This window comes from Papio anubis, chromosome 17 (genome assembly GCF_008728515.1).
Source record: "Papio anubis isolate 15944 chromosome 17, Panubis1.0, whole genome shotgun sequence".
Lineage (NCBI taxonomy): Eukaryota > Metazoa > Chordata > Mammalia > Primates > Cercopithecidae > Papio > Papio anubis.
In genome coordinates, this window is record NC_044992.1 from 55,514,677 (window position 1) to 55,538,824 (window position 24,148).

A 24,148-nucleotide genomic window follows, 5' to 3' on the forward strand; every position below is an offset into this window, starting at 1 on the left:
CATTTCTCAAAAGAAGGCATACAGGTGGCCAACAGGTACATGAAAAAATGCTCAGCATAACTAATCATTAAGGAAATGCAAATTGAAACCACAGTGATATATCATCTCACACCAGTTAGAATGGCTTTTACCAAAAAGATGAAAGATAAGTGTTGGCAAGGATGTGGAGAAAAGGGCCTTCTTTACTTTGTTGGTGGGAATGTAAATTGGTACAGCCGTTATGGAAAACAGCATGGAAGTTCCTCAGGAAACTAAAAATAGAGCTATCGTATGATCCAGTAATCCTGCTTCCAAGTATATATCCAAAGAAACTGAAATCAATGTCAAAGGGGTATCCACACTCCCATGTTCATGGCAGCATTATTTGCAGTAGCCAAGATATGGAACCGAGCTGAATGGATTTTTTAAATGGGTTTTTTTTTTAAAAAAAAAAAAGCAGTTTGGAAATTTCTCAAAGAACTTAAAACAGAATTACCATTCAACCCAACAATCCCATTAGTGGGTATATACCCAAAGAAATATAAAGACCCAAGTATTCATCGCAGCAGTTTTCACAATAGCAAAGCCATGGAATCAACCTAGATGCCCATCAGTGATGGCCTGGATAAAGAAAATGTGGAGGCCGGGCGCTGTGGCTCATGCCTGTAATCCCAGCACTTTGGGAGGCCAACGCGGGCAGATCATGAGTTCAGGAGATCGAGACCATCCTGGTTAACACGGTGAAACCCTGTCTCTACTAAAAATAAAAAAAATTAGCCGGGCCTGGTGGCAGGCACCTGTAGTCCCAGCTACTCGGGAGGCTGAGGCAGGAGAATGGTGTGAACCCAGGAGGTAGAGGTTGCAGTGAGCCGAGATCGTGCCACTGCACTCCAGCACTCCAGCCTGAGTGACAGAGCAAAACTCTGTCTCAAAAAAAAAAAAAGAAAGAAAGAAAATGTGGTACATATACACCATGGAATACTGCAGCCATAAAAAAAGAATGAAATCATTCATGTTTTTTGCAGCAACATGGATGCAGCCAGAGGCCATCATCCTTAGCAAATTGATTCAGGAACAGAAAATCAAACACTGCATATTCTCACTAATAAATGGGAGCTAAACATTGAGTACACATAGACACAAGAAAGAGAACAACAGACAGCAGGGCTCACTTGAGAGTGGAAAGTAGGAGGAAGGTGAGGATGCTACCTGTCAGGTACTGCACTCACTGTGGGTGACAGTCATCTGTACACCAAACCCCACACAGTTTACCCATGAGCAAACCTGCCCATGTACTTTCTGAACCTAAAATAAAAGTTGGAAGAAAAAATAAACAGAATTTTAAAACACGGTATGTGTATGTGTATATGTGTGTGTGTGTGTGTATTTCATTGTGTGTCTGTATAATGGAATACTACTTAGCCTTTAAAAAGAAGGAAAGCCTGTCTTTTGCAAGAATATGGATAAAACTGGAGGACATTATGCTAAGTTAAGTCAGCCAGAAACAGAAGACAAATACTGCATGATCTTTCTTAAATGTGGAATCTAAAAAAGTTAAACTCATAGAAGTAGTAGAAAGATAGTTACCAGAGACTGGGAATGTGAAGAAGGAAGGAATGGGAGAAGTTGTTGATCAAAGGGTACAGATTTTCAGATAAATAGGAAGAATAAGTTTTAAGATCTATTTCAAAGCAGGGTAACTACAATAATATATTTCAAAATAACTAACTTTTAAGTGTTTCACCATAAAAAATGATAGAATAGGGAGGTGATACATGTTAATTAACTTGATTTCATCATTCCACATTGTATACATATATCAAAACATCACATTGTACCCCATAAATGTATACAATTATGATTAGTCAATCACACATAATAATTTAAAAATCTACCATTTGTCAACTTTTAGCATAGTATCAGAGAAAAATATCTACCTTCCCTTCTCCAACATATCAGTGGCATTTCCTCTTATACTTGAATCCAAAACAGTTTCCTGGAGCATTCTGAATGCAGAGGCAGATTTGGGAGTCTATTGCAAACATTTAAACAGTGCCACTTTCTGAAATGTTTGCTTTGAAAAATAGTTATTTTCATATAATATATTCTTAGATGTCAGCGTGTAGTAGGTTTATTATTTTTAATGAATCAATGAAAATTTTAAGAAAAAATGTATAGCATATACTACAGATAAAGAGTTAATATCTCTTATATTTAAAGAACTCTTAAAAATAGAGGAGAAAAAGGACCAAAACATGATGGAAAAGTGGGGAAAAGGCATAAACAGGCAACTCACAAAAAAGAGATTAAAATGGCCCTGAAACATTTTGAAAATATGTTCAAACTCACTTATAACTAAAGAAATGCAAACTAAATCAATAGTGAGATACCAGTTTTTTACCTATCAACTAGCAAAAATTTTTAAACATGACAATTTTAAAACTATTCTGTTGTCAAGGCTGTGGGAAAACAGACACTCTCATGCTGGAGCACGGCTATCAACACCTTATTTCTGACAGCATGTGTTCGCGTCATGTCTCCATGTCACCTTTGGTAATGCAATATTTCAAACTTTTTAATTATTACTACATTTGTTATGGTAATCTGTGATCAACAGTCTTTGATGTTACCGTTGTAGTTGGTTTGAAACACCATGAAGACAGCAAATTTAATAAATGTTTTATGTGTTCTGATGACTCTACCGACCAGCCATTCCCCCATCTCTCTGTTTCCTTGGGCCTCCCTATTCTCTGAGACACGATATTGAAATTAGGCCAATGAATAACATCATAATGGCCTCTAAGTGTTCAAGTGAAAAGAAGAACCGCACATCTCTCACTTTAAATCAAAAGCTAGAAACAATTAAACTTAGGAAGGCATGTCAAAAACCCGAAAGAGTCTGAAAGCTAGGCCTCTTGCACCAAACAGGTAATCAAGTTTTGAGTATAAAGGAAAAGTTCTTGAAGGAAATTAAAAGTGCTACTTTAGTGAACACATGAACGGTGAGAAAGCAAAACAAGCTTTTTGCTGATATGGAGAAAAATGTAGTAGTCTAGTTAGAAAATCAAAGCTGCCACAAAATTTTCTGTAAGCCAAAGCCTAATCCAGAGTAAGGCCCCAACACTCTTCAATTCTGTGAAGCCTGAGAGAGGTGAGGAAGCTTCAGAAAAAGAGTTTGAAGGTAACAGAGGTTGATTCATGAGGTTTAAGGAAAGAAGCCATCTCTGTAACATAAAAGTGCAAGGTGAAGCAGCAAATGCTGATACATAAACTGTAGCAAGTTATCCAGAAGATCCAGCTAAGATAATTGATGAAAGTGGCTACACTTAAACCATAGATTTTCCTTTTTTCATTGTTTTACTTTACATCTTTATTACACATTTTCTGAGACTTTATTTTTTAAAAAAATTTATTCAGGATCATAATTTGCATGACAGTAAACAATGTTTTCGTGGGTTCTAAGTTCTTAAAGGTGACCATACCAATTTAAAATACAAGTCATCTTTTTGATTTGCATCGCCTGACTTAAAGTTTAAATTCATCTAATGCATTCATTAAAAGTGTCCATTCTTTTATAAGAAAGATATGCTTTAATTGCTATTTTCCAGACTATTAAACATGGGTGTATATTATTTTTAATTGGTTAGCAGAATTTTACTCACATAATTTATAGCCACAACAAGAGTCTCTAGCCTCTCTGAATGGACTTCCACTCAGAGCAATGATGATAATAAATATCTAAAATGTAGGCCAGGTGCGGTGGCTCCTGCCTGTAATCCTAGCACTTTGGGAGGCCGAAGTGGGTGGATTACCCGAGGTCAGGAGTTCGAGACCAGCCTGGTCAACATGGTGAAACCCCATCTCTACTAAAAATACAAAAATTAGCCGGACATGATGGCGCATGCTTGTAATCCCAGCTACATGGGAGGCTGAGGCAGGAGAATTGCTTGAACCCAGGAGGTACAGGTTGCAGTGAGCCAAGATGGCACCATTGTACTCCAGCCTGAGCAACGAGAATGAAATTCCATCCCAAAAAATAATAATGTATCTGGGGTGTGCCGCCACTTCACATTGCCAAATGTGTTTCCAAATATTCTTAGAAAATATGGTTTTTAAACACATGCATAATATTCTACCACATGATGCATTATCACTTCCTTAACCATTTATTTCCCAATTGTTTATATTATTTGCAACTTTTTGATATTATAAATAACATTGTGATGAACACCTTCATTCATAAGTTTTATGCAAGACTGATTATTTCTTTAGAATGATGTCAAAGAAGTGACTTACTAGTACAAACAGTGCAAATAGTCTAAAGGCTTTTAGTATACTTTACCAAATAATTTCCAGAATAGCTTGAGCAAATCCCACCAACAGTACGTTATTGTGCCCACGAAGTGTACTTGATAACAGTGAAGCATATTCAACCACAAATCTATTAGATTCTCATCCATCTCTAAACTGTCATGTCAAAGAAGCAAGATATTCTTATTACTGGTGAGGAAGCCAAATTCGAATTCTTTTTAAAAATCTCTCAGCATTAGATCAGTAAAATAATCAACAGAAATGCTTCCCACAAAAAAAAAAAAAAAAAACTGGGTTTTTCAAAAAAAATTAAGAAGACAGGGAAATGTCAGTAACAAATGATCAAAATTTTTTATTTGACTGAATTCTATTTCATACATAAGCATGACAATCTCTCCTATTTATTTGACTTTGGCAATAAAAGACCAAACAGCCTTGTACAGAATAGTGAAAACGCCAAGAGTGAATCCTACAGTTTTACTGTAAGATAAGTGTGTGTGTGTATCTATTTATTTATATTTAAAAGACTTCTCTCCATTTGGCGGTATCAACTCTCAGATCCGGCCGTTAAATACAGACATATTTTCAAAACTACATATTTACTTCTTCAAGATTTTCGATGCTGTCATCATCCATCTCTGGCTGTTTTTTCTGAATGGTATCAGTTATGCCATCTGTAGAGTCTTCCTGAATAATTTCATCCTCCCCTGTTACTGAGGTACCACAGGAGAATTTTTGAGCAGAAAAATCTTTGTGCTTCTTTAAGATCAATTTCAAAAGTTGCAAGGCCACACACAGTTTTTACGTATTTCTTCTTTGCTGTGGGAATTTTGGCTATAATAACCTTTTATGTTACAGTCTCCTATTTTGGTTTTATTTGACCCCTTCCACCTCTCTTCTATTTTTTCTTCTCCCCTTCCCCTGCTATTCCTTGACCCTTACTAATTCCAGCTTCTTGATTGGGTGAATTTTCTACAGTAAGTTTTTCAAATTCATTTGGAACATCCTTCTCTCTAACTATTGTTTACATTTAGCAACATCAGGCGTATATTCACAGTATCCTGTTCGTAATGAACAGACTCTGCAATAAAGGACTCAAAGTGAGTAATCAGCATCTAACTTGGCACTGTTCCTTGGGCCTCCTTTGCAATCAGCCCCACTGGATTCAGAAATGCCAGCAGCCATTTCACAAACCCAGGTGGTCACACAGGCCCCGCTGCCTCTACTTCTACCACTATGACCAGTTGTTGTCTTCCCTGGCCAGGGCCACCCGAGAGCAACGATAGATTCTTAGTGTAGACAAAATAGCCTTCTATGGGAAGCTGGTGCCATCTAGGACTTTTATAGCTAGAGAGAAGTCATTGCCTACCTTGAGAGCTTCAAAAGACAAGCTGACTCTGTCATTAGGGACTACTGTAGCTGGTGACTTTCAGTTAAAGCCAGTGTTCATTTAACATTCCAAAAATTCTAGGGCCCTTAAGAATGATGCTAAATCTACTCTACCTGTGCTCTATAAATGAAGCAACAAAGCCTGGATGATAGCATATCTGTTTACCGCATGGTTTACTGAGTATTTTAAGGCTACTGTTGGGGTCTACACAGAAAAAAAGATAACTTTCAAAATACTGCTGGTCAAGGACAATACATCTAGTCACCTAAGAGCTCTGATGGTGACGTACAAGGAGATTATTATTGTTGTCACGTCTGCTGACACAACATTCTTTAGCCCATGGAGCCAGGAGTAAATTTGACCTTTAAGTCTTGTAATTTAAGAAATACATTTCATGAGGCTAGAACTCCCCTAGATAGTGATTGTTCTGATGGATCTGGGCAAAGTAAATTGAAAAGGATTTTCAAGATTTTCATCTGGAAAAGATTCACCATTCTAGATGCCATTAAGAACATTTGTGATTCATAGGAGGTCAATATCAACATTACTAGGAGTTTGGAAGAAATTAATTTTAACCATCATGGATGACCTTGAGAGGTTCAAGACTTCAGTGGAGGAAGTAACTGCAGATATAGCAGAAACAGTAAGAGAACTAGAGTTAAAAGTGGAGCCTGAAGATGTGACTAAATTGCTATAATCTCATGATAAAACTTGAATGGATGTGGGGTTGCTTCCTATGGAAGAGTAAAGAAAGTGATTTCTTAAGATGGAATCTGTACTTGGTGAAGATGCTGTAAGCATTGTAAAAATGACAATAAAGGATTTAGAATGTTACATATACTTAGTTGATAAAGTAGTGCCAGGGTTTGAGAGGATTGACTCCAGTTTTGAAAGAAGTTCTCCTGTGGGTAAAATCCTATCAAAGAGTATCACATACTACAGAGAAATCTTTCATGAAAGGAAGAGCCAATTAATGCAGCAAACTTTATTGTTGTCTTATTTTTAAGCAGTTGCCACAGTCACCCATCCTTCAGCAGTCACCACCCAAATCAGTCAGCAGCCATCAACATCGAGGCAAGACCCCACACACAAGCAAAAAGAGGATTCACTGGAGGCTCATGTGATCATTAGCATTTTTAACAATAAAGTATTTTTAAATTAGGGTATGTACATGTTTTTAGACATAATGCTATTGCACACTTAATAGATTATAGTGTAAACATAACTTTTATATGCACAGGAAAATCAAAAAAATCGAGTGACTCACCTTATTGCTCTGTTTGTTTTATTGTGGTCGCCTGGAACAAAATCCACAGTAACTCCAAGGTATGCCTTTATACATACGTGTATTTCTTAGCTCTGTTCATTGAGAACCCAAAAGCAATGACACCTCAATAACAATAATCACAACTCGTGCCCAGATCTTTTTTCTTAATATTCTCCAAGAAAAAGAACAGAGGCTTTTTGGAGAAGTAGATGATCCCAGAGGCAGGGAAAATACAAAATAAGTCTAGAACATCTTTTGGTGCCAAAAAGCAAGAACTTGCTCAAAAAAAGATAAAGTCTTGAAAGAACACAGTAGTCAACCTGAAGGAGATCCTAGTGACTAAAGCTGGAACAAATTGAGCAACAAAATTGATATAGTATTGAATTATAACCAATAGGATAAAATAAGCCCATACTTATTAAATCAGTAATAAATAAATAAATGGGAGATAAGGGAGAACTCTTTCTTCTGATAGGATTCTAATTAATGTAGAAACAAACAAAGAGGGGAATAGAAAATTACTATGAGGCAAACACCACAGGAATTACTGCTGCAAACAAGATCCACTGATAGATACTAAAATTAATGGGCAAAAGTTTAAGGAGAAACAGGATTTGCACAGCCTCAAACCTGTCTCCCTTAAGATATTTATTAACTACAAAGGGAAAGATGACAGTGGAAGAACCTAGCAGAACCTTAACCAAGTGATCAAGGGCAACATTACCAGTTGTGTTAGGCAATTCTTGAATTGCTGTAAAGAAATACCTGAGACTGGGTAATTTCTAAAGAAAAAAGATTTGATTGAATAGTCTGCAAGCTGTATGAGCATGGCACTGGCATGTGCCCAGCTTCTGAGGAGGCCTTGGGGAGCTTTCATTCATGGTGGAAGGTGAGATGCTAGCAGGCACATCACATGGCCAGAGCAGGAGTTGGGTTGGGGAGGTGCTACACACTTTTAAATGACCAGATCTTGTGAGAACTCACTCACTGTGGTGAGGACAGCACCAAGCCTTAAGGGAACTGCCCCCATGACCCAAACACCTGCCTCCGGGCCTCATCTCCAACATTGGGAATTACATTTCAATCTGAGATTTGGGCAGGGACAAATATCCAAACTCTATCACCAGTAAAAAACATGTCGCTATCATGAACCCTGTGATACGAGCCACAAAGAGGGATAAAACACTGTTTTTCTGGTATTCTTGACAAAAACTCTCAGTTACGTCATGAGAAAACATCAGACAAGCCCAAATTGAGAGTCATCCAACAAAGTAACTGATCAGTACCCTTCAAAAGTGTCAAGATGACCAGGCACGGTGGCTCATGCCTGTAATCCCAACACTTTGGGAGGCCGAGGTGGGCAGATCACAAGGTCAGGAGTTCGAGACCAGCCTGGCCAACATAGTGAAACCCCATGTCTACTAAAAACAAAGAAAAATTAGCCGGGCGTGGTGGTGTGCGCCTGTAATCCCAGCTACTCAGGAGGTTGAGACAGGAGAATCACATGAACCTGGGAGGCGGAGGTTGCAGTGAGCCAAGATCACACCATTGCACTCCAGCCCGGGCAACAGTGCAAGACTGTTTCTCAAAAAAAAAAAAAAAAAGTGTCAAGGAAATAGAAGACAGAGACTAAGGATCTCTTACAGACTCCAGAAGACAAAAGAGAAATAACTAAATACAGTATGGGGTCCTGGATAGAATCCAGGAACAGGAAAAGATGTAGTGGAAAAACTGTAAAATTTGAACAATGTCTATAGGTAATAGTACTGCCAATGTTAATTTCCTGGTTTTAATAATTTTGCTATGGTTATGTAAGATGTTAATAATAAGGGAAGCTAGATGAGGGATAAATAGAAACTCTGTGTACTACTTTTGCAGCATTTCTGTAAGTCTAAAGTTAGTTCAAAGTAAAAAGTTAAAAAATAAATAAAAGTCCTACTGCCAAAAAAAAAAAAAGTGGTAGGGCTCCAAGCTGGAAAATTACTGAGGCAGAACTCTAGCTTGGGATCTATTCTTAGCTTCTAGTCCCAGCATGAGGATTAGAGTCAGAATTGAGGGACTAAGAGAAAAGGAAGAGAGAGTTGTTATTTATGGTGAGCCACCACGTCCCAAAAATATTAAAAATCAAACTTTAGAGTTGGAAGGGTTTTGCTGATTAGGAAATCAATTGGGTGGTAGTGAGGAAGGAGACATTCACAGAAGGAGTGATGAAAAGGAACATGGAGAGTAAGCGTGTGACAGCTGACCTGGGGAAGGGCAGTCTCAATATTAGTTTAAGTGATACAAATGCCAGTCAGTATGGAAATTAGAATTGTATTTCCAAACAAATTTCAGATATTCAAAGCTTTCTTCTCTTTATGTGAGATTAGCTTAATTCTGTCACTGATCCTTCATTTGAAGTAGAAAATGGTCTATGTAGAGTGCAAGCCTGTGACTCAACACAAGCGTGACATTTTTGCTGCCACTCAGTCCCTTTGATGAAGTTTATGACTAGTTTTATCATTTTTTATATGCAGCATTAAATCAGGAGATCTTATACACAAGACTGTATTGACTTCTAGTCTTTTCTTTCTGTATATAGCCCACAGGCCTGCCCTTTTCTTTCTTCCCTCACAAGAGTAACCTAAAACTTACTTGCTGTCTTCCTCCAAAGAAATAATGCAATTCTGCTCTTATCAGATATGCTGTGGATGAAATTATTTTAAGAAAAAGTTTAGGAATTTAACAGAAGGAAAACTTGAAATGAAAAAATAGTGTAAGAAAGACATAGCTAAAAAATGAAATTTAAACAAGTTATTTTGAGAGACAAGAATTCGCCAAGGAGAAAGATTTACCTGCTGATTTGTTATGGGTGGACTAATCCTGAACCATTCCCAAGGAGTTGTAATAATAGTGACTATGTATGATGACTTTCTCAAAGGTGTAGGGAGTGATCTAGTATCTCTTACCGAGTGCTGGTACTAACGAGAAACTGAAGGGAAAAAAATCTACATTTTCACGCTTGTTTTCTATTTTTATACAGAGGGAAAGTTATACATATATTAATAGAAAATTTGGAGGAAGTAACATGTTTTTGACAGATTGTGTGTACATATACCTACTACGTAACTACTTTAAAATGTCCAGTAAATAATCTATTTCGAGCCACAGTACAAATCTAATGAAAATGTTGCCTGAATTCTGCAAATGCATCAATACTTTATATTTGGAATGCAAAGAAATATCTAAAAATTAAAAGAGAGGCAGCCACAGAAGGTGCAACTTTATTTATTTATTTTTAATATTCCTAGTTAAATGTTCTGCCTTATACCTTTGTGGATATCATATTTTTTTACTATAATTCTAAGTAGTTATTGTTGGAGTCAAAAATGTTATTAATTTTTACAAGATTATCTTATACCAAAAATCTTGAACTCTATTAATTCTAATAGCTTGCTTTTCTCTGTATAGATAACTATATACTTTAATAATAAAAACTCTCTTTTCCATTTAAGTCTCTGCTCTTCCTATTTCTTTTCTTTTTCTTTATAGTGCTACCCAGAATCTCTTGTATTATATTGGATAGTAGCGTCTTTGGCTTCTTTCCAATCTTTTTTTATCTTTACTCTTTTTTTTTTTTTTTTTACTTTAAGGTCAGAGGCACGTGTGCAGGTTTGTTACATAGGTAAACTCGTGTCACAGAGGTTTGTTATACAGAGTATTTCATCACCCGGGCATTAAGCCTAGTACCCGTTAGTTATTTTTACTGATCCTCTCCTCCTCCCACTCTCCGCCCTCCAGTAGGCCTCAGTTTGTTGTTCCCCTCTATGTGTCCATGTGTTCTCATCTTTTAGCTCTCACTTTTAAGTGAGAACATGCAGTATTTGGTTTTCTGTTCTTGCATTAGTTTGCTAAACATAATGGCCTCCAGTTTCATTTGTGTTCCTGAGGAGGACATGATGTCATTCTTTTTTACAGCTGCATAGTATTCCATGGTGTATATGTACCACACTGGTTTTTGTTTGTGTTTTGTTTTGTTTTGTTTTTTTTGAGACAGAGTCTTGCTTTGTCCCCCAGGCTGGAGTGCAGTGGTGCGATCTCGGCTCACTGCAAGCTCCGCCTCCCGGGTTCACGCCATTCTCCTGCCTCAGCCTCCCGAGTAGCTGGGACTACAGGCACCCACCACCATGCCCAGCTAATTTTTTTTTTTTTTAAGTAGAGACGGGGTTTCACCAAGTTATCCAGGATGGTCTCAATCTCCTGACCCGCCCTCCTCAGCCTCCCAAAGTGCTGGGATTACAGGCGTGAGCCACCACACCCGGCCTGTACCACATTGTTTTTATCCAGTCTGCCATTGATGGGCGTTGAGGTTGATTCCATGTCTTTGCTGTTGTAAATAGGGCTGCAATGAACATACGTGTGCATGTGTCTTATGATAGAACGATTTGTATTTCTTTGGATTTATACCCAGTAATGGAATTGCTAAGTTGAATGGTAGTTCTGTTTTTAGGTCTTTGAGGAATCGCTACACTTTTCAACAGTGATTGAACTAATTTACACTCCCACTCCACAACCTTGTCAGTACAGAAGGTGCAACTTCAACATTGTCTTTTATTAGATGACATTCAGCCAAGAGCACAGATGGTTTTTTTTTTTTTAATAAAATCAGTAAAATAATCCTTTTTCTAAATATCACAATTTTTGTCTTTAAAATGGTGTCTTCTTACTTTAGGATGTTGCAGCTGATTTTCTCAGCTATACTTAGCCTCAACGTGTGGAACCAATTGAAGTGAAATATGATGAAAGTTTATATTGATGTAGAGGTTTGCTGTTTGCTTTTTATCAAGTGGAGATTTGTACCCATGTAGACATAACCACTGGCATTCACTATTGATTGAAAGGACAGATCAATTGTTGACAGGTTTTCTCTTTAGGTTCCTTACATTGTGTTTAAGATAGGTAAAATAATCACCAATCTATCTGAAGAAAAGAGTGGAGATTTTTAAAATACAACCTCTGATTTCCATTTTCCGTATTGTGCTCAGACTTCATTGCTTCACTCACAAGCAATTAGTATCTTCAGCTTTGTATATGTGGTAACATTTCCTGTGTTGTTTGGGGTTTTTTTATGTTTAATGAGAAGGATTTCAGGTGTTTAAAAAATATTGACATTTCCAACATATGTTAAAAGAACTAGGATGACCATACCAGTAGATGAGGAGTCTTTTCAAAGCAGAGCTCTTTCGTAGATGACTGGGAGATGCCTGATGAGTTAGAGATGGTGTTCTCTAAGAGATTCCTGAAGAGCTGGAATCCAGTAGTATGTCTATGAATGCCCCTAGGACAGATTTCAGTTGCTGGTATGTAGGCACAAGGCTAGTAACTGAAAAAGACAGTATACAGATCCTTAAGAATGGTGGTGGTGAGGAGGATGAAGATGGTAATGGCGACATCAGCTGACATTGCTATGATTTACTAGGTGCTGAGCACCACGCTGAGTGCTTTCTCTACGTTCAAGCTGAATCTCCTCTTCCAGTTTTGTATTTTCTACACAGTCTAATCCCTTTTCTGGGTAGTAATGAGCCAGAAAAGTGGTCCTGATTAAAATCACCCTTTGTACTTGCCTTGGAGGCAAAGAGAACAGCCAGAAGACGTGGGGTGAGTGCTGTGCAGATTGTAACAAACAAAAAACAGATCCTAGAACTCCAGGTCCTAGCCAGTCAACCCAGACCCTGGATGGTATTAATGCTTATAAATTATCTGTGTTCTTTGATTTTAAGACCTACATCTAACAAAAATCTCACTCCTTTCCTTCTTCCTTTTATCTAATTCTGATACTCTTTTTCTGTCTGTGCCTGGGTGCTCAGAAAACATTTAATGCTAATTTTAAAATCTGAATTACTTTGTTTTTATAAGACTTAGTTTATAACACACCTGTAATCCAAAAATTGATAGAAGTATATGTGTTTGCTGAGACTAACATGATTTTTCTTGGATTATTTTATTCCTAATGCTTTGTTTAAAGATTAGACTCTTTCCTATACTGCTCCATGCTGAATAAATGTTAGTGATATCAATGTAAGTCTTTATTTTCGGGCTTGCTTCCTGTTTCTTATAATCCAGAGGAAAACTCCATTTTTATTTATAAATTTTATTCTGGGTTATATCATATGCATACAATAGAAGTAATGTATCAAATTTCCGATCTTACATAAATCAGACGTTTTCTGAGTCAGCAGCTTTTATGTTTATTTGGAAAAGTTGAGGAATGTAGAGACAAAAAAGTATTATGTAATACTGAGATGTTAAGTGATTTCTAGTATAATCACTCAATAGCTGATAATCATAGCTATTGCTTTTACTACTGATAAGCCTGTTTGCATTCTCATCTTTCTTTTGTAGGTGGTTGCCTATCACTATTGCCAAGCAGATAACGCCTACACTTGCTTGGTGCCGGAATTTGTCCACAATGTTGCTGCCTTGCTCTGCCGCTCACCTCAGCTGACAGCCTATCGGGAGCAGCTTCTTCGGGAACCTCACCTGCAGAGCATGCTGAGCCTTCGGTCCTGTGTTCAAGACCCCATGGCCTCCTTCCGGAGGGGAGTCCTGGAGCCGCTAGAGAATCTCCATAAAGGTACAGATAAGGCCCAAAGGAGGGGAAAGATGGTGGTTTAGAGCCCAAGGTCACCCGGGTCATACTATAAAAATGATTAATTTTATCACATTGCCAAAACTAAATATTCCATAGCTAGATGCACTTAACAGACAAGGGATTTTACTTGCAAAAAAAAATCCAGCAGTAACTGCTACTTTCTCTTTTCTTTATAAAAATTCTCAGCCGGGCACGGTGGCTCACACCTCTAATCCCAGCACTTTGGGAGGCCAAGGCAGGTGGATCACAAGGTCAGGAGATCGAGACCATCCTGACTAACACGGTGAAACCCCGTCTCTACTAAAAATACCAAAAAAAAAAAAAAAAATTAGTCGGGCGTGGTGGCGGGCGCCTGTAGTCCCAACTACTTGGGAGGCTGAGGCAGGAGGATGGCATGAACCCGTGAGGCGGAGCTTGCAGTGAGCAGAGATCATGCCACTGCACTCCAGCCTGGGCGACTGAGCAAAACTCTGTCTCAGAAAAAAAAAAAAAAAAATTCTCATTCTTATTTCCAAATAGAATGCCTTTTCCTTGTGAAGACAGTAGAGCTTTCAGTCCTTTCTGTGAAGTTTAAATAAGTCAGTAAATTTGTGGCTCCAGCGCAGTGTTGTGAAGTTCTATGGTTGGAAATCTCCCCTGTAATATGTAATATTAATAAAAAATGTAATACTAATAAAAAACTTATTACCCCATCAGTTCATGTGAAGTGGAATGGCATCCATGGTTGCACAATTCTGTGTATAAACCAGAAATCATGTAATTGTACACTTTAAAAGCTACTTAAGTGGCATAAGGGTATTTTATGGTGCATAAACTATCATAGGAGAGCTGTTTTTTTAAGTGGAAAAAATTAAATGGGATCCATCTCCCACTCATGTTCATACCTTTCCTCCCTTTTTCGTCTGCAATTCTAGTGTTAGCAGTGGCCTAAGTGCAACCATTTCCTTGAAAGTGGTGCATTCCTTCTTAAGTCTTCCTGCCCCATACCCTTAACAAAGTTTTGTTAGTGCCAGAAGCCAGAGAAAAGGATGTGGGTATGCATACAATTCCTGAGCAATCCTGTTTATTCCTGAGAGTCTTAGACACCTTTCTCAAGGGCTTTGGAGGTACTAATAAGGAAAGATGGTTTATAATTTCTCCTGGCCGTCATCTTTAGTTGTTTCAGCTTCCATGCTGGTTACCTGGATATCAGAATTTCTCTTTCTCCTCAACTCTGATGACCTCTGTCACTACGTCTGCTACCTGTTACCTTTTTAAACCTTGCCATTTCTCCACAAGTATTTTTAAGCCTATTTCCTGGACATTCAGTCAATCTCTAAAACCTGTTAATTCTGCCTTCATGATGTTTCTCACACCCACTTGGCTCAGTTGTTTCTAGCATCATCATCACAAGAATTTTAAGTACACTTCTAAACCATTCATGGCACACCTGGTGGGAAAGTTCTTCCCCAGTCTCTCCAGTCTTCTAGACTTTATGTATTTCTTCCAGATAAAGTTTTATAAAGCACTTCTCTGATCACATAATTCCCCAATTCATAATCCACTGATTGCCTATTGCCTTCAGAATTAACTTTCAGTTCCTTGTTCTGACATTCCGGATGCTTGATGGCCACCATCCAACCTACTTTTCAGCTTTATTATTCACTGTTATCCTTAGGAACCCTGTGTTTATGTGTAAACTAAAATATTCACTAGTCCTCAAATACATCCCTAGATTTTCCCACCTCCATATATTTACTTATTATTTTCTTTCTTGATATACCTTCTCTCACATCTCTGCCTGTCAGAATTCCACCCATGTATCAAGAACCAGCTTAAATGCTACCTCATTCATGAAATACCTACTGATCTACCTGCCCCCCTGCAGTCAGAAATGATGTCCTTCCAAATGATGTTAGATCTTTTTTCAAAATATATGTATGTATTTATGGTGCATAACACATAATATATAACAATAATTTTACATTTTATTATTAACATTTATTAAATATTTACCATATGCCAGATACACTTTGCAGTTTCTAAGAATTACTTTTGTACTTATCCCTCTGAGTAAATTGTATGTTATTGAAATTAGGAACTTTTGAAAATTCAGCTTTTATCCTTCATAGTGGTTACCTCACCTTGAACATAGTAGGCATTTTAGGGAATACATTTTGAACAGATACGTGAATATAGAAACTGCTCACATGTAGGAGTACCTTGAAAGCAGCACAGTGATACAAGGATCTACACCTTACAGCCAATTCAAGAAGACTATCCAAATGCTTGCAGTCAGCTCTAGATTCTCAACCATAATTCATATTTTAATAATTTTGCTACAAGATATATCTGCTTCTCATTTAGGTGTCCATAACTAGCTTTAGCCATCTCTATTGATAAATACTGTTCTAAGTGAATTTAATTACTTCATTTTATGTCCATGTTTTTAACTCACCCTTAAATCACCATTATGAGCAATAGCTGGAAACACAGTTTTCCAGCTGGAAATGCTAAAACTTACTAGAGTGACCAAAAGTCGGGAAATGAAGAATTTTTTTTTAGAGATAGAACAAGCAAAATGGTAGATATATAAGCAATAATATCAACAATTACATTACATGTAAATGGACTAAACGCTTATGCTAAAAGGTAAAAACTGTCAGACTGGATAAAAAGCAAGACTCAACCATATGCAGTTTTTTAAATATAAAGACACAGATTGAAAGTAAAAGGATAGAGACTGTATAAACATGGAGCATAAGAAAGCTGGGGTGACTATAGTAATCTCAGAGTAGACTTCAAGACGAGAAGTATTTCTACAGAGGCATTTGATACACATAGAAGGGCCAATTCATCAGGAACATGTATTGGATGTATGCACCTAATAACAGAGGTTCAAAATTCGTGAATCAAAAATAGACCAAATTAAAGAGATAAATAGCTATAAGTCCCAACTACTGTGGAGACTGAGGCAGAACAGTGTAATTAATGACTATCTAGTTATTTAATGTTTAGCATATTTTTATCCCACTAAACTATAAAAACTGCATAACCATTGAAGACATAGCAGCTAGTATGGTAACTGGAACATAAAAGGAATTTAAGCTAGGCTTGGTGGCTCATGCCTGTAATCCCAATGCTTTGGGAGGCCAAGGCAGGAGGATCACTTGAGCCTAAGACTCAAGATCAGCCTGGGCAACATAGCAAGTACCCATCTCAGCAACAACACCAGCAGGCATGGTGGTGCACAGTTGTCGTCCCAGCTGCTCAGGAGGCTGAGGCAGGAGGATCACTTGAGCCTAGGAGGTCAAGGCTGCAGTGAACCAAGATCATGCCACTGCACTCCAGCTTGGGTAACAGAGTGAGACCTGGTCTCAAAAAGAAAAAAAAAAGTTAATCAGTGTAATTCATCATATTAACAGAATAAAGGAGAACATCCACATAATCATTTCAATAAATGTACAAAAGCATTTGACAAAATACTACATCGGGGTCCCCAACCCCTGGGTCATGGATGGATATAGATCCATGGCCTGTTAGGAACTAGGCCACACAGCAGGAGGTGAGTGATGGGTACCGCCTGAGCTCTGCCTTCTGTCACATCAGCTGCAGCATTAGATTCTCATAGGAGCACGAACCCTATTGTGAACTATGCATGCAAGGGATCTAGGTTGCACACTGCATCTGAGGCCTGGTAATCTGAGGTGGAACAGTTTCATCCCTAAACCATCCTCTCCACCCTCCACCCCAGAAAAATTCTCTTCCATGAAACCGGTCCCTCCGAACTACACCAATTAGTGATAAAAACTACACAAACTAGGAGGAGAAGGAAGTTTAGTTTGATAAAGGGCAACTCCAAAATACATGTAGTGAAATGTTGAATGCTTTTTCCCCTAAGGTCAAGAGCAAGACAAGAGTGTTCCTTCACTCTCACCACTTACATTCATCATTCCACTGGTGGTCCAGGCTAGTGCAATAAGAAAATAAACAAGCATGCAAATAATATAAAGATTGGAAAGGAAGAAGTAAAACTGTCTTTATTTGCAGACAACATAATTGTTTACCTTAGAAAACTCTAAGGAATCTACCCAGAAAAAAGAAATCTGACTAGAACTAGTAAGCACAAAGCTTTAGGCTATAAAGTCAATATACAAATATTTCTATACTAACAACAAAATACTGAAAATGAAATTTTAAAACTATGTGGCAGTTTTAAAACATGGCTACAAATTCTTTGACATTACTTCCACTAATAGTTCAACCTGGGTCCCCTCCCTTCATAACAGGGCAGGCTTGCAACTGCTTCAACCAACAGGATACTACAAAGTGATGCTATGTGACAACTGAGGGAGGTCGCAAATAGCCATGCAGCTTCCATCTTGTTCACCAAAGCACTTGCTTTGGGAGGCATGTATTGCCATGTATGGAGCCTGACTACCCTGAGTTCACCATGCTGCAAAGCACAAACCACAGGGAGAGTCTAGTTGACTGTCCCAGTGCTCATTCCTGCCCTGCCACCAAACATATGCATGAATAAGCCTCCCAATGATTCCAGCTTCCAACCCCCAGCCCCAGACATTCAGGTAACCGCTTGCTATTTGATATAGCAACAAATAAGTAGAATAAATACGATTTTCAGTAGCACCAAAAAATATATAATACTTAAAAATAAATGTACAAAAGATGTAAGACATAGTAAAAGCACAGCAAAAATATTGCAGAGTGAAATTAAAGAACTTAGTAAGTGGAAGAGATATGCCATATATGTGGATTGGAAGATGCCAGTTTTTTCCTTAAACTATTCTATAAACATAATCCCAGCTGGTTGCAGTGGCCCATGCCTGTAATCCCAGCACTTTGGGAGACCGAGGCAGGTGAATCACCTGAGGTTGGGAGTTCGAGACCAGCCTGACCAACATGGAGAAACCCTGTCTCTACTAAAAATACAAGATGTAGCCGGGCGTGGTGGCACATGCCTGTAATCCCAGCTACTCAGGAGGCTGAGGCAGGAGAATCGCTTGAACCCAGGAGGTGGAGGTTGCGTTGAGCCGAGATTGCGCCATTGCACTCCAGCCTGGGCAACAAGAACGAAACTCCATCCCCCCCCCAAAAAAAAAGAAAGAAAAGAAAGCATAATCCCAGCAGAATTTTTCTGTAAAAATGGACAACTTTTAGAAATGCAAAGTACCAAAAATAGCCAAAACATTCTTGAAGAAGAAAGTTGGAAGATACGATCTGGTTTCAAGACATACAGAATTACAGATTACTATAATAGTCCTGACAGTGATATGCTAGTAAATGTTTAACAACCAGCCAGGAATGGGGGGCTGATTTGATGCTTACACGTTTAGCAATCAGCTCTCATGAGCCAGCCTGAGTCAGGTCCAAAATTCCACAGGCAGGATTGTATTCATGCAAGGATAGAAAATAGATCAATGGAACAGAATAGAGAATCCAGAAATAGATCCACATATGCAGTCAATTGATCTTCTCTAAGGTGCCAAGACAATTAGAGAATTCTTGTCATCAGATGGTGCTGGAACAACTAGATAAATGTTTGGTGGGGGGAAATGAATCTCAATCCTTACTTCACACTCTACACCAAAATTAATATGAGATGAATCACAAACCTAAATAGAAAAGTTGTATCTCTAAAGCTAATAGAGAAAACATAGAATATCTTCACAAACTTGGAGTAAAGATTTCTTTAGGACATAAAGTATCAGTAATCATATAAAAATGATGACAAATTAGACTTCATCAAACTTAAAAATATTTGCTCAACAAAAAATACCTCTAACAAAAAGGAAAAGCAAGTCACCAAAGGGGAGGAAATATTCACTGTTTCTGTGTGTGAGAGACAAAGCACTTGTATGTACCATACATGTAGAATGCAAACAATTCAGTTTTTACATGGACAAGCGATTTAAGACACTTTACAAAAGGAGATACGTCAGCAGCCTACAAATACATGAAAAAGTGGTTAACATGAGTAATCGGGGAGATGCAAATTAAAATTACAATGAGAATACCACTTCACACGCATTAGAATGGTTAAAATTAAAAAGAATGAACATCCAATGCTGGTAAGGATGAAAAACAAGTGGAACTCTCATACATTGCTGGTGGGACTATACAATAGTGCTACTACTTTGGAAAACTATTTATCGGTTTCTTTTTTTTGAGATAAGGTCTCTCACTCTGTTGCCCAAGCTGGAGTGCTGTGGCATGATCACAGCTCACTACAGCCTCGACCCTCTCGGCTCAAGCAATCCTCCCACCTCAGCCTTCTGAGTAACCAGGGCTACAGGCACGTACCACCACACCTGGCTAATTTTTTTTTTTAAGAGATGGGAGTCTTGCCATGTTGTCCAGGCTGGTCTCATACTCCTGGGCCCAAGCAGTTTCCCCGCCTCAGCCTCTCAAAGTGCTGGGATTATAGGCATGAGCCACCACACCCAGCCAACAGTTGCTTATAAAGTTAAATGTACATCTCCTTTATGACCAAGCAACTCTATTCCTACGTATTTACCCAAGAGAAATGAAAACATATGTCTGCAAAACACTTGTACAAGAATGTTTCTAGCAGCGTTATTCATAGTCGTAAAAAACTGGAAACAGCCCGAATGTCCATCAACAGAATAGATAAAGTATTCAATTGAATACTTCTTAGTATTAAAAAGGAACAAAATAGGCTGGGCGCGGTGGCTCACGCCTGTAATCCCAGCACTTTGGGAGGCCGAGGCGGGCGGATCACAAGGTCAGGAGATCGAGACCACGGTGAAACCCCATCTCTACTAAAAATACAGAAAATTAGCCGGGCGCGGTGGCGGGTGCCTGTAGTCCCAGCTACTCAGGAGGCTGAGGCAGGAGAATGGCATGAACCCAGGAGGCGGAGCTTGCAGTGAGCCGAGATCGCGCCACTGCACTCCAGCCTGGGCGACAGAGCGAGACTCCGTCTCAAAAAATAAAAATAAATAAAATAAAAAAATAAAAAGGAACAAAATAATAGTACACTCAGTGTAGAAGAGTCTCAGAAACATGTTAAGCAAAAGAAGCAAGTGTCTGCAGTGACAGAAATCAGTCCTATTGAGGACTGACTGGAGGGGAACCTAACAGAAATTTCCGGAATGATAGAAATGTTCTGTATTTTGATCACAGTGTTGCTTACATGAGTACATATAGCTGTCAAAACTTATCAAAGTATATAGTTAAGATCTTTGTAATTCACTATATATAAAGTTTATTGCAATAATTTTAAAAATAGAGTTATTTTTTAAAGGTAGTTGGAGTTTTTTCAATGGAAAACACTTTCAGTTTAGAGTCAGAAGCTAGATTTCAAATTATGTATTTTCTTTGAAAAATGAGTCAATATTTTTCACAGTACTTTAAAGTTCCACACGTACAGTGATTAAAATACATACACACACGCACACCCACATGCTCATGTGAAACGAACGAAAAAGTTTTGAAGTTTCTCAGTACACTTTTGCTTTAGCTGCCAATATGAAATGAAAGGAGACACAAATTGTTTTGTTTTGTTTTGTTTTGTTTTGTTGGAACAGGGTCTCACTCTTGTCACCCAGGCTGGAGTACAGTGACAAGATTATAGCTCACAGCAGCCTTGACCTCTTGAGCCCAAGCAATCCTCCTGCCTGAGTAACTAGGACTACAGAAGCGCACCATCATACTTGGCTAATTTTTTTCTATTTTTTGTAAAGATAGTGTCTCACGATGTTGCCCAGGCTGGTCTGGAACTCCTGGACTCAAGCCATCCTCCCACCTCAGCCTCCCAAAGTGTTGGGATTACAGATGTGAGCCACCAGGCTCAGCTGAGACACTAATTTGTTACCACACTGAAGGAAAGATAACTCGGATATTATGTAAAGCTTTTCAGAACAAAGATATTGTCTGATATGAGTCTTCTTTTTCACTTTCAACAATTCCTATATATACCAGTAAAAGAATCTCATGCGCCAGGATTCAGGTCTGACTTCAGTACTAGCTAGTATCTCTTCTCTTGCAGTCTCTGTAATTCTTATTTCTCTCAGGCACCTAGGTAGTCTTACAATGAAACTACTAAGGAAGAAAGTTCACATATTTGTTAGGAACACATGTAAGTAGAGGCAGTGGGGAATCCCTGGTGAATGTGTATTTACAAGGGTTTAAAAATAAGGATTTTAAAGGGCTTGGGAAACCTTTTTAGTGACTTGTCACCTAGAGCAGTGGCTCCTAAGCACCAGTCAATTTAAAGTTTTTAGTTAGTCCATGACAGAATACAAAAATAGCAACAACTCAGAATTTGTATGGATGTAGATATAATGTAGTTTTCCATATGTATGTATGTAAAGATTAGATAATGTCCCTCCTACTTTTTTAATGTTAACATCCCTTTTATTCTATGAAATAGTGGTGATTGTGGATGGTAATTATATTTTACATGTTCTTACATGGCAAAATATGAAGCAGCAATCGTTTGTTAGTCGCAAATTTATTTTTTTTTTTGTAGATTTTTTTTAAGCTACTTATCTAAAGTACTACTCTAAATAGCTACAGAAATTTGAATAAGTGAACATACTGAGGCATTCTTGTAGGCTGGTTGCGTTTGAAAGTCAAAATCTAAAGACCATTAATATCTCACCTCTTAAATTTATAATTGAGAAACCTTATCATTTAGCAAAGGAAAATGAATTATTTTAGGAATAGTTCTCATTGTTTTACAGTATTAGTAGCATTAGGAAATTATTTGCATTTATTGTTCTGAATCCTAAAAATTATATCCTTAGATAAATATCACCTCCTTACTTCCTAAATGATGAAATTTTTTTGACACCTACATTACTAGGTGACTTGTAAGTAATTCCTTCGAAACAGGGGAAATCTCAAAAAAAAAAAAACAGAATTTAGAATAAAATTAACTTTATTAAGGGGGAAGGCAAGTACCCCCTTTTAAAAAGAAAAAATGATATATTATCTGCTTTACTCACAGGCTTAATCTACTAAGAATTTATGCAAATAAAAATGTAATTTTATTAACAAATGAATTATTTCATTCATTAAAATGTCTGGACCATAATTTAGTATACATTACTGATCTTCATACTTGAGAATGTGTTTGCAATGGTTTCCCAAAGAAAATCTCAACAAATGCATTATCATCAGCTGATTTCTCTACTGGAAGATCATGACTTTCTTATGAAGGAACCTGGTTGAAGTTATTAAAGGAGGTGTAATTGAAGGGCGGGGACAGTGGTGTGCTGGTAAATTTTTAACAGCCACCTGGGAGAGGAGGGCTGATTTGTAATATTTGCCAATTTTTATTATGTAAATATTCCCACCATAGACAATTCCAAGCTACCAGCTGTTTAACAATCAGAGCTTGAAAATATTGCAGTGGGCGCTCCTGAACCAGTACAGGGATAGATAGCTCCAGCACAGTGAGTGATACTAGCTGATGGTGCTTAGCCAGGCAGAATGCAACTAGAAAATTCCTCTATGGAAATTAAAGGCACAGTTAAGCTTAAGGGAGCCAGAGCCTTCAAAATCAAGAACATAACACGCCCCCAGTTGTTTGGGTAAATCCCAGTTAGTTCCAAGCAACTCCTCTTTCTTCCTTAATACTTTGCAATCCCTGAAGGAATTTCATGTTTTCTTGGTGCTTCATCATCCAGAATACCATTCCATTAGTAACGATTGTTAATAGAGCTGGAATCCATAGTTCATTTCACTCCCTAAAAACTTGACAGATGGAAGTAATTGTTAAAACTCTTCATAATTTGAGAACTGACTTGCAGTATTTTGGATATTGAAATTAAATCTCTTTTACAAAGTTTATGCTTTAGGAGAAAAATAATAAGGGCTTATTAATCATTGCAAAAGATCTGTATAGTTTCAAATATGGAAACAAAGTAGCATGTTCAGTTTCAGTTGGTCTTGACTTTCAAAGGCAGGAAGAGCCGATTTTGTACACAAGTCCATAGACATTTTCTTCTGTCCTCAGCTTCATCTTCTTTTTGCTCCTCAGATAAAACCTGTTTCTCACTCCAGGTATCTGATGACTGCTTGCCCTCTTCCCTCTGCTTTCCCCCTTTCAGAGCCTGTGAGATCCTGCTAACCAATAACTTTTACTTGTTGTTCACAATTCACTTAGACTAAAATGTTCTTTCAGTGTGGAAATTTTTGAATCTATTGACTGTTCAACCAAGAATCAATAAACATTTAGCTAGTGCAAAAGCCTGAAATCTTACCAAGCTGCTTTGTCAGCCTAGCCTTAAAGTTAAACTGATTTTGTCAGTGCAGGATCATGTGGAGTCCAAGAGAGAACTGGACACAAACATAGCTGATGTTTGTCTTTCCCACTTGAGTCCTCCACCTTTTGGAAGATCACGCAAGGGACTGGTCTCATTGCGGCTGTGTTAGGTATAGTCTAGGAAGCTGCTAGGGTGTTGGGATCTAGCCCACCTGGTTCAGCTCTATTGCCTGAGATTCCTTTCCTTTGTTACTCTGTCTCTTCCTTCCCACTACACATTTACATTCACATACAGTCCTATATACTGCTTTAGACTTTACAGAAACCTTTTGGGGACAT

General features: G+C 38.0%; 1 protein-coding gene and 1 pseudogene across 9 annotated transcripts in view; one reads left to right on the plus strand and one right to left on the minus strand.

Moving 5' to 3' along the window:
- Window positions 1–24,148, plus strand: part of TANC2 (tetratricopeptide repeat, ankyrin repeat and coiled-coil containing 2) — a 471,789-nt gene that overhangs the window by 368,279 nt on the left and 79,362 nt on the right. For all 9 annotated transcript variants that reach the window (XM_017950844.3, XM_031657665.1, XM_031657666.1 and 6 more), the window contains one exon: window positions 13,329–13,560. In XM_017950844.3, the coding sequence (XP_017806333.1) occupies window positions 13,329–13,560 (232 nt within the window). The remainder of the gene's footprint in view (window positions 1–13,328; window positions 13,561–24,148) is intronic.
- LOC103878908 lies at window positions 4,882–5,496 on the minus strand (annotated as a pseudogene).